We start from the raw sequence: 15,154 nt of genomic DNA, 5'->3' as shown, positions 1-15,154 counted from the left end.
GCTGCGGTGGGCTACACCCAGTTTGAACTTCCCAACCGCTTTGTTTACCTACTCAAGCCTCAGCAATGGCGGACGCCCCTCCCCCAGCCAGGCGGCCGCCTCGCAGTTCGATCTCGGACTGCTGCGCTAGCAGTGAGCAAGGCTCTGTGGGCGTGGGATCTGCTGAGCCAGGCGCGGGGTATAATCTCCTGGTGTGCTGTTTGCTAAGACAGTTGGAGTGTCCCAGTTTTCCTGGTACAGTCTTCCCTTGCCTAGGAGAGGGAAATCCCCGGACCCGACCCCTTCTGCTTACCAGGTAAGGCGATGCCCTACCCTGCTTCAGCTCGCCCTCCGTGGGCTGCACCCACTGTCCAACCAGTCCCAGTGAGATGAACCAGGTACCTCAGTTGGAAATGCAGAAATCAGCCATCTTCTGTGTTGATCATGCTGGGACCTGCAGACCAGAGCTGTTCCTATTTGGCCATCTTGGAAAGGGGAGCTATATTGATGATACATACTTTAAAATAACCAGATCTAAGGCTGGGTGCAGTGGCTCATGCCTATACTCCCAGCACTTTGGGAGGTCGAGGTGAGTGGATCACTTGAGGCCAGGAGTTCAAGACCAGCCTGGCCAACATGGTGAAACCCCGTCTCTACTAAAAATACAAAAATTAGCCAGGCATGGTGGCACACGCCTGTAATCCCAGCTACTCAGGAGGCCGATGCAGGAGAATTGCTCGAACCCAGGAGGCAGAGGTTGCAGTGAGCTGATGTTGCACCACTGCTCTCCAGCCTGGGCAACAGAGTGAGACTCCATCTCAAAAAATAAAATAAAATAAAATGACCAGATCTCACAAGAACTCACTCACTGCGGTGAGGACAGTACCAAGAGGGATGGTGCTAAACCCCCAAGATTCAATCACCTCCCACCATGCCCCACCTCCAGCATTGGGGATTACATTTCAATATGAGATTCTGGTGGGGACATACATGCAAACTATATTGCAGATGAAGAAATGGAAGCCAGAGGGTAAGTACCTTGATCAAGGCCACATGGCTAGGAGGAATGTCTCTACACTGAGGTTCGATCTCCTGATTCCCAAAAGCCCGTGTCTTTCCACTGGCTGGATCCAGGGGCAATATTGAGAAAGTTCTGTCCTTAACTGAAAAACCACTTTTGCCATTAGCAAGGCCAAGCTGTGTTCTTGCAGGGACCACTGGCTTCCTGGGGCTTTTGTGGGACCAACTTTGTCAACTTTACTCCTTTACTCTTGGCTTAGGAAACCATTTTCAGAGCAAGCACCAGAACTTAGATTCTGCCAAATCCAGTTTAAAAGCCAGGTGCCAGGTATGCACTTCTAAGCTCCAAGTAGAAAAATATCGTTTAGGAAAAAATTAATAAAGAGAGCATTTCACCAACAAACAAAATGTGGCAGGAAATTTGAGTCTTAGTTATATGTAAGTAGTGATTATAAAGACCTGTATTTACAGAGTTTGGGGCAAACCTATGTGTATTAGTTTCTAATTACCGCTGTAACAAAAAACCCACAAGCTTAGTGGCTTCACACAGGTATCTTCTTGTAGTTCTGGAGGTCAGAAGTCCAAAATGAATTTTACTGGGCTAAAATCAAGGTGTTGGCAGGGCTACATTGAAAGGCTGTCTGGGAGAACCCTACATGCCTTTTCCAGCTTCTCCAGACTGCCACATTCCCTGGCTTGGGGACCCCTCCCCCAACAATTGCAGTCACTCCCCTGCTTTTCACCTTTTCTGACTGTTTTTAGGACTCTTGTGATTATATTGGGTCTGCCTGCATAATCTAAGGTAAACTCTTCATCAAAGGCCCCTAACTTAGTCACATCTGCAAGACCCTTTTGCCATGGGAGGGAACATATCCCTGAATCCCAGAGATTACGACATGGACATCTCTAGGGGACGGCCATTCTGAACACCACACCTTGAAATTTCGGAAACACGTCCTCAAAGCAGTATGTGAAGCTTACAGTATTCCTTCCGTTTCATTCTTGGTCACTATAGGAAACAGTTATCTCTCTGCCTGAAAGTGAGGCCTTCTCTCTTAGACCTCGGCAAAATGCCTCGTTCCTTCCAACTTCCGAAGTCCGACTCCTAGAGGTGCACTCTCGGCAGCCTTCAGTTGCTGAGGGAGTTATTAATTTCTAGGTAATAAAACTTCAAAGTTAGAGTTTTCATCCTGAAATGGTTCAAAATATGGAGCATGCTTTATATAAATAGCAGGAAATATTCATATGGATGGGAGATTTTATTGAGTCATGCGGAAGAGGGGAGTCTTGTTTTCTCCTGTGTTCCCTGTCCCCCCCAACCCCCAAGTCAATAATCATATAAATATATAATATACACTTATCTCATCAAATTATTTAGCCAAAAGAAAGCAAAACCACTGCGGGGCCTAGAATAGCAAGAAGAGCCTGCGTTTATTCAGCGATTGCAATATGTTGGGTACTAATGAACTGTCCTGTGTGAAGTCCAGATTCTAGGCTGGGTTTGGCTCTGATCATAGTTCAACACAAGGGACCCCAGAGTGATACTAGAAACATTGGGCTACTCAAATATGCCTCTGAGGTTTACTAGCAGGGGACCAACGTAAACATGATTGCACCAAAGTAAACAGAGTCTTGTGAGAGCTGATACTTGAGTTCAGTCTGAAGTCTCACCACTTCTGCATTTGAGCTTTCTAAGATAGCAATCCTGTTGACACAGGCACATTAAGATAAGAAATGCTGACTGCAATGTTACACCCAGTAGATAGCTCTGGATTCTATCAAAGAGTTTAGCAACCTCTGCCCTGTAACAATAAAAGCAGTTCTTGGAATATACACTTTCAGAAAACGAAGTGCCTTCTCGGTGATGGCTGGGTACTGAGTCTCAGATTTACACTTCAAGGGATTTCCTTTCTCATAATTTAGTTCAGTGTATAATGATTGTTAAGACCTAAGCTTTCTGAATGGCCTCTTTTCTGTAACTGTAGTATGTTTGAAGTAGAGAAGAACTTTACCACTATTAAGCAAATAACAGGTACAAAATATTGAGCAAAGACAAAAGGACAACTCTGGAAAGATGAAGTCTTTCCCTGCAAATAAAAATCCGGGGGACACAGGAAAGGAAGGTTTGTGATGAAGCCTCGGGCTCTCTCTGCTGGATTTGGGTGATTTGGGTTTTCAGAGCTTGCTCCTGCTTCCCTGAAGGGGGCCAAGGATAACACGGACCTTTGTGTGACTTCACCCCTCTCGTTGGCTTTGGGAGGCAATGGTAAGGCCATATTACCCAAAGTCTAAGTAGACGAAGCATAACGTGCTATTGCTGTGTCCTCAAGAACACACAGCACTACAGCAATGACGCTTTGCACCTTCAGGCTGGTTTGCACCGAGCTTGCGAAACACACGCTTGCCTGACCAGCCCTTCCTATTTGTTGGACACTGGCACTTTCCCTGCCTGGTGTGAAAGACAGCCCAAGTCCACAGCAGGTGCGCTGCCTCACCACGGACCTCCCAGGACACAGAGGCCATGCTCAGCACAGGAGGGCTTGGTCACAGAAAGATGCCACGGTGGATGGGCACCAGTGGTAGCATGGCACCTGGGCCTGCAGCAGCCTCCCTGTTGCCCCCTGGGCCTGCAAGATGAGGGGAAGGAACCGCTACTGAAACCTGGAAGGAAAGAGTTGTGTGGGAAGGGGTGACGTCAGAGAAGCCGTGACTGTCACTTGAGGTGACAGTCTGAGGTGACCTTGCAGGGAGGGCACCAGAAAAACAAATACCCCAATGTTTCTTCCCTCCTCTGATCTTCCCAGGGCTCCCTGTTGGCCAAAGGACCTGGGAGCCAGGTCGAGACCCGGGACATGGATGAGCTCCTTGCAGGTCAGCCTCGGGGCTGAAGAAGAAGGACGGTCCTGGAAGGACCCGCGGGACCCACAATGCAGAGCTGGATCTGAGCGCTGTGCTCTGTGACTGATAAACGGGGCCTTAGGAAACATGTCCCACAAACACTGAATTTCTGCTCTGTGGGAAGCGGCGCGGGGGCGCTGAGGACCCTGAGGCAGTCGCGTCTCCCCCGTAACGATGCACTGAGGGCTGTGGGGTTCGCAGGACTCTTCCAGCAACCCCGCAGGGCGGAGGTCGTCCTCATTTGATTGTTCAGCTGGCGCGAAACAGGTGGGCTCACCCGCCATGCAGCTGGCAGGTCTCAGCATGAGACTTGGCCTCAGGGCTGACTCCATGACCCTCGTTCTTGGTGTATTGCCCTGGAAGCAGCCCCATCCCACGATAGGTCTCACTCAGGAGGAAAGCAGGTTATTCGTGTAGAGGAATCTCTGTCCAGAACTCTAATAGGCAGGAAGAGTTGGGAACTGGGGTCCTGTGAAACCAGTACAGTGTATTTCTCCCTTAGGACAAGGACTAAAATAGCATCTAAAATGCCCCTTCCCTTCCCCTTCCCTTCTCCTTCCCTTCCCCTGCCTTCCTTTTTTCTCCTTTTTTCCTTTTTTGAGACGGAGTCTCACTCTGTTGTCCAGGCTGGAGTGCAGTGGTGCGATTTCAGCTCACTGCAACCTCCGCTTCCCAAGCTCAAGCGATTCTCCTGCCTCAGCCTCCTGAGTAGCTGGCACGCACCACCATGCCCAGCTAACTTTTGTATTTTTAGTAGAGACAGGGTTTCACCCTGTTGGCAGGCTGGTCTCCAACTCCTGACCTCAAGTGATCCACCCACCTCGGATGGAGGTGTGAGCTACCACGCCCGGCCCTAAAATGCTCTTAAGTGGGCAAAAATGCAAGACCATCTGGTAGGAGGCCCCTGGGGCCACACTGAGCTACAGGAGTGGCAATAATCCCAGCACAGGCTGACAGATCAGGAGGGAAGGCGCCTGCCCAGGAAGAGGTGGTGAAGCCTGGAGGGCCCCGTGGTCAGGGTCAGGAAGGGAGTTCCTCTGCCAGGGTTGTGGCGTTGTTTCTTGTGGGATAGGGCTTTGAACTTGCACATAATGAAAATATAAGGCAGTAAATCTGCAAGGAAGGCCCCCAGAGGGAAACGGTGTGGGAGATGCAGGAGGGTGCTGTGGTGAAGGCTTCAGCATGCTGTATGGCTCCTGTATTCCGTTCTGCTCTGGATAGCTGGCGTGGTCTTTCTGGCGTTTGGAACCAGGGAAGTGATAAAACTCTGTTATATAGAGCCGTTAGGCAGCAGGACATCACAGCCTGCATGTGGTCCTCCAAGTGTACTCCCCAGACCAGCATCATTGACATCACCTTGACTCTTGTTAGAGATGCAAATCTCAGGTGCAGAGAGAAGTCAGTCTTCTCAAATACCAGCCACAGAGGCAGGCCTTGACTTCCAATTGAGCTGCTTTTCATATGGGCGGCTCTGCTGCTGTTTGCAACACTTGGGTTGCCGTAGGGCTTTAAGGATTTAAAAAATTGTTATGGATACATAATAATTATACATATTTATGGGGTACATATGATTTTTAATAGAGGTATATAATGCGTAGTGATCAAACCTGGATATTTGGAATATCTGTCACCTCAAACCTTGATCTTTTCTTTGTGTTGAGAACATTTCAGATCTGCTATCTATTCTGTTTGTTTTTTGTTTTGGGTTTTTTTTTGTTTGTTTGTTTTTGTTTTTTTACAGAGCCTCACTCTGTGGCCTAGGCTGGAGTGCAGTGGTGCGACCTTGGCTCATTGCAACCTCCACCTCCCAGGTTCTAGCAATTCTCCTGCCTCAGCCTCCCAAGTAACTGGGATTACAGGCGTGTGCCACGATGCCCAGCTAATTTTTGTATTTTTAGTAGAGATAGGGGTTCATCATGTTGGCCAGGCTGGTCTCGAACTCCTGACCTGAAGTGATCTGCCTACCTCAGCCTCCCAAAGTGCTGGGATTACAGGTGTGAGCCACCATGCCCAGCCTCTATTTTGAAATATACAATAAATTTTTGTTAACTGTAGTCACCGTGTTGTGCTACCAAACACCAGCTCTTATTCCTTCTACAGAACTGTGTTTTTGTATCCACTAACCTTGCTTCATCCTCCTGCCTTCACCTACCCTTCCCATCCTCTGGTAACCACCATTCTACTCACACCTCCATGAGATCAATTTTTTAGCTCCTACATATGAGTGAGAATATGTGATATCTATCTTTCTGTGCCTGGCTTATTTCACTTAATCTGATGTCCTCCAGTTTCATCTGTATTGCTGCAAATGACAAGATCCAATGACAACTTTCATAGAAATAGAAAAAAAATCCTAAAATTCATATACAACCACAAAAGGCCTCGAAAAGCCAGAGTCACCCTGAGCAAAAAGAATAGGGCTGGAGGTACCACCTGATATCAAAATATACTACAAAGCTGTAGTAACCAAATCACCATGGAAACAGACACATAGACCAATGGGACAGAAAAGAGAACCCAGGAATAAATGCATCCGTTTATAGCCAACTCATTTTTGACAAAGCTGCCAAGAACAAACACTGGGAAAAGAACAGTCTAAAGAATAATTTTCCAGTGTAGTGATTCCTAAAGCACACTGCCTGGACCAGTGGCAGCACCCACACCTGGGAGCTTGTTAGAAATGCAAGCTCAATGTCCATCTCAGGCCTACAGAATCAACAACTCTGGGAGTGGGGCCCAGCTATCCGTTCTTGCAAGCCCTCCGGTGAGTCTGAGGCACACTCCAGTGTGAGACCCACTGCTACGGGGTCACCGATTCTTAGATTCCTAATGGAGGTGGAGCATGTTCAGGGAGCCCTGGCAGCAAAGAGCTCTAATATAAGGAAATCGGGGTGAGTGAGAGGGAAGGGGACGGATGCTCTGTGGGAAACAGCATAGTGTGTGATAGACACGGATGAACACAGGGCAATGTGTTTGTGTAGGAGCAGACTGAGGAGGTATAAAGACTAGAGACAATGGCACAGCTCAGCTCTTGCCAAAATTCTGGGGAGACAGAAGAGCAGGTGCTGACGGGATGGGGATGAGACGCTCCTAGGATGCAGATGGGAGAGTCCACTGGACTTGATGTGCACCGGCTCCCTTGTATTCTCAGGCTGTTTCTTCCTGCTCTTTTCATTCGTTCTTGTGACATAACCCCCTACCAGTGGTAGGTATTGTACGGGACGTTGGAAGTGGGGATGTTGGTGTGATGGATGGCACATAATTCTTCCATTTGCAGAACCTAGTCCAGAAGGGAAGCAAAAATATAAACTGCCCATCATTACAGTATGGTGACGTAGGCACATCAGAGATGATTTGGGAAGGGAAAATTGGTGGCAAGACTTAAATCAGGGGGTGAGCCTGGCAGGCAGGGCCCAAGCCATAGGAGGTGGCGGTTGAGTGTGCACAGTGTGTCAGCCAGTCAGAAGCATTTTATATTACAGAAATTTAATCCCCACCAAAACACTTGTCAGATATCGAAGAACATGCTAGAATGTGTGGATTGTATCCTGATGGGCAGCCTTTGAAGTGTTTCAGAAGGAAATGGTTTAGGCCTGATTCTCTGAGCTGCTGCTTCTCAATTTTGACTGCACACGAGAATTGCCTGAGGAGCTTCTTAAAAGAAAATACAGATGCCAGGCCCCACCTCAGATAAGAAGCATGAGTCTGGGGCCAGGATCCCAGGGAGGGCTGGAGCTGTTTGGTGAATGGCCCCTCTGACCACCCTAAAAAGTCAGAGGCTCTGGGTTTAGACATAGCAAAAAGTATTGGAATGGCTTGACTTTAATATTGGGATTCTGTTTTTCTTTCAGGAATGTCCAAATCACGGGTGAGTACCCTTTTCCTTCTCTACATATCTTCATCTTGTAAATTTCATCATCTGTTTTACCCCTAAGGGTTCATTCACCTCACAGATCTGTAGTGTACATCTAGAACCAGTGAGGGTGTGATCCCGGATTTCCATGTGGGATGTCCTCTCCTGAGGAAATGCTGTGGATAATCCTCCTCAGACTAACAATAGCACTGGATGCTTTATTTCACTGCTGTCTCTATGTGGAAGGATTAGTGTAGGGAATAAAATGATTAAATGCTAGTTTCCTGCTCTAGACAGTCACTGGTAAGTTACTGAATCTGTGCTGGCTGCCTTTCATGCCACTGGTGCTCCTTTGTGGCTATGGACCAGTGAGGGGTGTATTTCAATCCTGTGCTTGTTTCTTTTTTGTCAGAGTTTCTTTGGTTATCCCCTGAGCATCTTCTTCATCGTCGTCAATGAGTTTTGCGAAAGATTTTCCTACTATGGAATGCGAGGTAACTGTATTGGCCGTTTCTCACCCTTCGGGGAAGAGCGGGAGTGGCCATAACCAGTCCTAACTTTGTTTCCCCCTCCTCTTCCACCTGCCCTCTGCAAAAGCAATCCTGATTCTGTACTTCACAAATTTCATCAGCTGGGATGATAACCTTTCCACCGCCATCTACCATACGTTTGTGGCTCTGTGCTACCTGACGCCAATTCTCGGAGCTCTTATCGCTGACTCGTGGCTGGGAAAGTTCAAGTGAGTGGCTGGAAATGTCTTGTTCACAAACAAGCCAAAAAGTAAATGTAGGTTTTGTAGTTGGGAATGGTGGAATCTGGGAATGATGAATCACAGAACAGAGACTCTTAGGAGGGCCAGGTGTGGTATGGTTCACACCTGTAATCCCAGTACTTTGAGAGGCTGAGGCAGGAGTTTGAGACCAGCCTGGGCAACATGATGAGACCCCATCTCTACCCAAAATAAAGAAATGAGCGAGGCATAGTGGCATACACCTGTGGCCCCAGCTATTTGGGAGGCTGAGGTGGGAGGATCCACTTGGGCCCCGGAGGTCAAGGCTGCAGTGAGCTGTGATCACATCACTGCACTCCAGCCTGGATGACAGAACAAGACGCTGTCTCAAAAACAAAAACAAAAACAAACCCGTAGGAGAGCATTTACAGCTCTGTTTCTGCTCAGTTTCCTGTCCCTGGAGCCTAACACAGTGGCTGACATTTAGTGACTGGAAACAGCATCTATAGGTTTTTGTTTTTCCCTAATCCAAACAAATGTAGCATCTTTGTCTCATCTTGACATAGTAGCAGGGATACTGTCTATTATTAGTGATGTGTGAGGCATGGAGTTAAGGTCTGGGGAAATGAAGAAACTCTCTAAAATACCCCCTGGCTGCTGAGGGGCTCACGCTGCTTGAGGTCACATGGTGTGAGGTCACTAAGGAGAGAAGTCACCCAGCCCTCCAGGAAGGGCTCCACGAGCACACCCAGTGGGATGTTGCCAGGAAGGTTTTCCTGGGACTTAATGAAGAAGGAAGTAGAGGCTCTTCCAGGCCAAAGGAATGACATGGGCTGTCTTAGTCTGCTTGTGTTGCTATAAAGGAATACCTGAAGCTGGGGAATTTATAAAGGAAAAAGATATATTTGGTTGATGATTCTGCTGGCTGGAAGACCAAGCATCTGGTGAAAGCCTCAGGCTGCTTCTATTCATGGAGGAAGGTGAAGGAGAGCTGGCATGTGCAGAGATCACATGGCCAGAGGGGAAGTGAGAGACAGAGAGGAGGGAAGTGTCAGGCTCTTTTCAACAACCAGCTCTTGCAGGAACTCACTCATGACCATGAGGACAGCACCAAGCCATTCATGAGGAATCTGCCCCAGTGTCCCACACACCTCCCACCAGGCCCCACTTCCAACACCGGGATCACATTTCAGCTTGAGGTTTGCAGGAGACAGATAACCAAACTGTAGCATGGGCAGAAGAAAGAAGAATCACTACCTCTAAAGAATTCTACAAAAATTACCAAAGGTCCACTTCCTGGCCAAATATCATTACCAATCAGAAGATAAGTAATTCTTACTGTTTAAAAAGATAGGCCGGGTGCGATGGCTCATGCCTGTAATCCCAGCACTTTGGGAGGCCGAGGCGGGCGGATCCCAAGGTCAGGAGATGGAGACCATCCTGGCTAACACAGTGAAACCCCATCTCTACTAAAAAATACAAAAAATTAGCCGAGCATGGTGGCGGGCCCCTGTAGTCCCAGCTACTCGGGAGGCCGAGGCAGAAGAATGTCATGAACCCGGGAGGTGGATCTTTCCCCTCTCCTGGCCCTCTGGCCAAAATTTTGTTAATTTTTTTTTTAAGAGACAGGGTCTCACTCTGTCACCCAGGCTGGAGTACAGTAGTGCAATCATGGCTCACTGCTTCAACCTCCTGGACCCAAGTGATCCTCCCACCTCAGCCTCCTGAGCAACTAGGACCACAGGCATGCACCACCACACCTGGCTAATGTTTTATTTTTTTGTTGAGATGGGGTCTTGCTATGTTGCCCAGGCTGGTGTCGAACTCCTGAGTTCAAGCAGTCCTCCTGCTTTGGCCTCCCAAAGTGCTGGGATTACAGGCATGAGCCACCATGCCTAGCCCAAAACTTTGTTCTATTCTTTTTGCCCATGTGCCTTCCTGAGAGTTAACAGTGTTACTCAAGTTCGAGAAATAAGTGTATTCAGGATTGAAAGCTTTCAAGGAGGGGGTCTTTTGTGGTGGAGTCAGAAGTGGACGGCTATTGTGCAATTAACTCAGATTCTCTTAATCTTTGGAAACACAGGACCATTGTGTCGCTCTCCATTGTCTACACAATTGGACAAGCAGTCATCTCAGTAAGCTCCATTAATGACCTCACAGACCACAACCACGATGGCACCCCCGACAGCCTTTCTGTGCACGTGTGAGTTGGTGCTCACTGCTGCCCCCATCACCCTCTTACCTCGTGCTCATTTGATGCCTTAAGTCTTCGTCTTTTTCCTTGAACTTCACTGTGAGCATAAGGAGGTTTTTCCTCCCCCTTGGGCGGCATGGAGAAGGCTGTCAAATAGATTGAGCTGGGTCTTCAGGATGTCACCACCCTAAAAGTTGTCTGGAGGCATTGCTCACTCTGAGGCTCAGCTGTTATGGGCCGTCATATCCCATGTGAGGTACAGTCAGTGGGCAGGGGATTCATGTTGGTCTTCACTTACCCTGGAGGGATATAAAGTCCCACAGACCTTGATCCTCCACACCGCCAGGTGTCCTCAGGACTCCAGGACGTTTGGTTTTCTGTCTTGTACCACACTTCTGCCTAGTTTTCAATAATCCCGTTTCATAAATATTTGTTCCAGCCCTTTATGCTGGGCTCTGGATGGCAGGTGTTATTGATAAATGCTCATGTGCTGGATTAATCTTGCTTCACTGCAGTCTGGCCTAGTAGACTAGTTGTAGAGATTTATCTAGTTTCCTGTTTTTGTGCTTCAGTTCCTTGATCTATAAGTAAACTATCTAATGAGCTGGGAAAGAAGAATAGAAACTCAAATTAGTATCGGCCATCCCCGCACTGCTGGCTTATCAGTTGATCAGACTGCTGTCCAGACTGGCTGCCTTGATGCAACACTCTTGGTGCCCAGAGGGAACTGTGTCGGTGGAGGGAGTGGCTGTGAGCCCTCCCACAGAGCAGCTCTGTGGCCTTGGGAAGGTGCTCTTCTCTGCACCTCAGTTTTCTAATCTGTAATATCAATTAAGAACATGGACTTTGGAGCCAGATTCTGGCTGTGCCCCTTCCTAGTTGTGTGAGCTTGAGCAAGTTTCTTAACCTCTGTGCCTCAGTTTCCTTGTTTATAATAGTACCTACTTCGTGTAGGACTGTTGTGGGTTAATCCAAGTAAAGCATCTAAAACACTGCCTGACAAGTGATCGGTGCTCAAGAAATCTTAGCTTTTCATTTTTCATTTCATGGAGTCCATATCGGAGCACACCTAAAATTCTCACAAGAGTAAATTGTATATAATATTCAGTTGGCCATGTTTTTGTTGTCTTTTAAAATGCTTAGATTGACAACATTAAATGCAAGTTGTATTAAGAGGCAGACAAGATTAAAGAGGTGATTTGGCCAGCCAGTTCAGGAAGATTGGTTCAGGAAGCATGATTTTTAAAGAATTCTTTACCTGTGCAATATTTGACTTTATCTGTCTCATAAAATTTTTTAAGTGTTTGAAAGCAACATTAGCAACCAAGAAGATATGGGATACATGCCTATAAAACCAGAAATTTGTAGTACCTACCTGTAAATTTAATAAAACTACAAAGTGAGGGTCAATAAATGCTATGAATTTTTTTTTCAATTCAGGAGTTAAAATACTTAGCAATAACCTAGAAAATACAAGAGTAAATTAAATAACCCTTAATCCCACCATCTAGCCATGACAATAAATCTTTTAGTCTATTTCCTTCCAGTTTTCTGTACCTTGTAAACAAACTGAGATCATACTACCTAACCTGATATTCTGCTTTGCAATGAAATCATGTTTTCCAATGTTACTTAATTACTATTATGAGTCGGTTATGACTGTACCAGACACAATGCTTATATTTGTTCAATAACATTTCATTTACCCTCTCTTTTACTGGAAACAATAAAGCTACAAAAGAACCCCAAACCTAAGGCTTTGCTCAGCTCACGAGCTACTGTTTTATGTTTTCTGGATGGTAAATTATTAGATGGGGGCAGGAGTTTGAAGGCCCATGAGTTCAAGTTTGCATATGGCTATCACGCTGCATTCCTGTGATCTGGCTTCTTGCGAGATTGTCTTCTTCTCTGTGTGTGTCACTGTGCCGGGCCCACTGAGGGAAACTGGGGAAAAGAGAAGGCTTCTACTTGGGAGGATCTGCCGTGTTGGCCCTAACACCCTGTCTTTCCCAGGGTGCTGTCCATGATCGGCCTGGCCCTGATAGCTCTCGGGACTGGAGGAATCAAACCCTGCGTGTCTGCATTTGGCGGAGATCAGTTTGAAGAGGGCCAGGTAAGAGTAGGGGCCTCCCCAGAGCCCACATGAATGAACTACACGTCCAGGAGTCAGAGGCCACTGGCACAAAGTCTGTTCTCCATCGGATTCTTTTTAAGTACATTAGAAAGTAAGATACAAACCAAAACTAAGTTAGTAGTAAAGTGAGATCATCAGCTCCCTCTGCTCAGTTGATTGATAGCCAGAGTCATCTTACTTTCTCCTCTTCGTTGCAGGAGAAACAAAGAAACAGATTTTTTTCCATCTTTTACTTGGCCATTAATGCTGGAAGTTTGCTTTCCACGATCATCACTCCCATGCTCAGAGGTAAGAGATACCTGAAAGGAACTTCTGTTGGTCTTTTTTTAGTAAGGCTAAGTCCATGTCTTCTTCGTTTTGTTCTGTTCTTCCCTTCTCCCCTGTTTTCTAGCTGTCAGCTACATGCTGGGATGGACGTTGGAATCTGGAATAAGTGCTTCCTTCCCTGTGAGTTTCACCTCCTTTTCATCTTATTTAAATCCCTTATCCCAGTGACCACTGGAGAGTCTAAGCCATCCTTAGCATGGGCATCCATCTTCCTAAACTGTTATTCATGCAAAGTTGTGCTCATGGTAAGAGGTAAGAGGCAAGAGAGGTGCCTCGGAAGCCAAGCTGGTGGCCGTAGCTGCCATTTTAGCCTTCAAGCTTTGCTCCCCAGTGATATTTCTGTGACTTAGGAAGAGTTTACTGGGCAAAATTGTTTTGATTTTTTGTTTGTTTTGTTTTTAGAAGGAGTCTTGCTCTGTCGCCCAAGCTGGAGTGCAGTGGCGCGATCTTGGCTCACTGCAACCTCTGCCTCCTGGGTTCAAGCAATTCTCCTGCCTCAGCCTCCTGAGTAGCTGGGACTACAGGTGCCCACCACCATGCCCAGTTAATTTTTTTGTATTTTTAGTAGAGACGGGATTTCACCGTGTTAGCCAGGATGGTCTCAATCTCCTGACCTCATGATCTCCCTGCGTTGGCCTCCCAAAGTGCTGGGATTATAGATGTGAGCCACCACGCCCAGCCAAGGCAAAGTTTTTTTCTTTGCTTTCTTATCATCTCAAGTATTTCCAAAAGAACTGCTCAGATAAAGAGAATGGGACAGTGTCAGTAACTATCAGAGGTTTGTGCTTGCTAATGCTCCATTGAGAGTTTGTGAATTTCCCACGTGGAAGGGAATATGTGGTGTTACTGGTGACAAACTAACAAGACCATCTTGCCCACATTTGAATCAGATTAGATTATGAAATAAAGATTTCAGGGGGATTTATGTATTCCTGCACAGCATAGTGGTTTGAAGATGACAGACAATTAAACCCCATTCTAACTTGTTTTATTTTTTGTTTTTTTCCAACTTGTTTTGTATAAAAATGTAACAGCTTTTATTCCTGCGTCCTGTTCGCTCACCTCTCCCATGTCTAGGTTCTACTAGAGGGTGCATGTTTAAATTATAGAATCTGTTAAAGGATAATTTGTTAAAAGGAAATTCATGACTCTCATACAAATATAAAGTGAACATGTGACAAAAATTTTATGTAACTTGTTAATTAGTTGATAACAAATCAGTTCAAATAAAGGTTTGACTAACAAATTTCTATTCTTTATAGGGGGAAAATTATTTTTTTGCCAGGAACAGGAAACATTTGCATGACTGTCACTTCTGCTAGTTAACTTCTTTCTCTCCCGAATTGTGAGATAGCTGAACCAAAGCAAAACCCTGATAGCATCAGATCATGCCTGGAGGCTCCAGCATTCCATGGAAAGGGTTTCCAGGAATCCCTATGACTTCTAACAAAGGCTTACTTTTTTTATAATTTTTATTTCAAAGCTAAAATAGCTGCTGGTCAGAGGTTGCCAAACTGTGGCCCATGGGCCAAATCCAGAAATCTGGGCAAGAGCATTCATTGATGTATTGCCTACAGTTGATTTCCCCTGCAAAGGTGGGGTTGAGTAGTTGACAGAGACCAATGGTTCACAAAGCCTGAAATATTTACTGTTGGGCCCTTCACAGAAAAGTGTGCCAACCCCTGCCCTGGGTCTTCGAATTGCTGCCTGATTGGCATGAATTCAGGAACATACAATATTGACTTACCAGTCTACTTTTCATTTACTGAGTCCCATATAATCAAGTTAGTGTATCCAGGTCATCTTTAGCTCCCCCGCAAAGAAAACCCACAGAACCAAGAGGGGGCCACTGATTTTGGCCAAGCTGGGATCACCCATCTATTTAGGGGCTGAGATTAGAACTGGTTTCCATCTCCTGCTCCTCCTGCTACACTGCTGCTTTGCTTAGCTGGCAATTATGTCAGTGAGGCAAATGGATATGTCTAGAACAGTATGTGAAAGCAATATGTAATTATCAGT

The 15,154-nt window shown here is 46.4% G+C and overlaps 1 protein-coding gene across 1 annotated transcript in view; it reads left to right on the top strand.

Annotated features, from left to right (window-relative positions):
- The window catches only part of SLC15A1 (solute carrier family 15 member 1), a 71,098-nt gene that overhangs the window by 21,131 nt on the left and 34,813 nt on the right, over positions 1 to 15,154 (top strand). Inside the window, exons 2-7 of the mRNA XM_032149197.2 lie at positions 7,749 to 7,765; positions 8,163 to 8,244; positions 8,348 to 8,489; positions 10,564 to 10,683; positions 12,688 to 12,787; positions 13,006 to 13,096. Coding sequence (XP_032005088.1) covers positions 7,749 to 7,765; positions 8,163 to 8,244; positions 8,348 to 8,489; positions 10,564 to 10,683; positions 12,688 to 12,787; positions 13,006 to 13,096 — 552 coding nt within the window. The remainder of the gene's footprint in view (positions 1 to 7,748; positions 7,766 to 8,162; positions 8,245 to 8,347; positions 8,490 to 10,563; positions 10,684 to 12,687; positions 12,788 to 13,005; positions 13,097 to 15,154) is intronic.

This window comes from Hylobates moloch, unplaced genomic scaffold (assembly GCF_009828535.3).
Source record: "Hylobates moloch isolate HMO894 unplaced genomic scaffold, HMol_V3 SCAFFOLD_4, whole genome shotgun sequence".
Taxonomy (NCBI): Eukaryota; Metazoa; Chordata; class Mammalia; order Primates; family Hylobatidae; genus Hylobates; species Hylobates moloch.
This window is presented reverse-complemented; position numbering and strand designations above follow the sequence as displayed.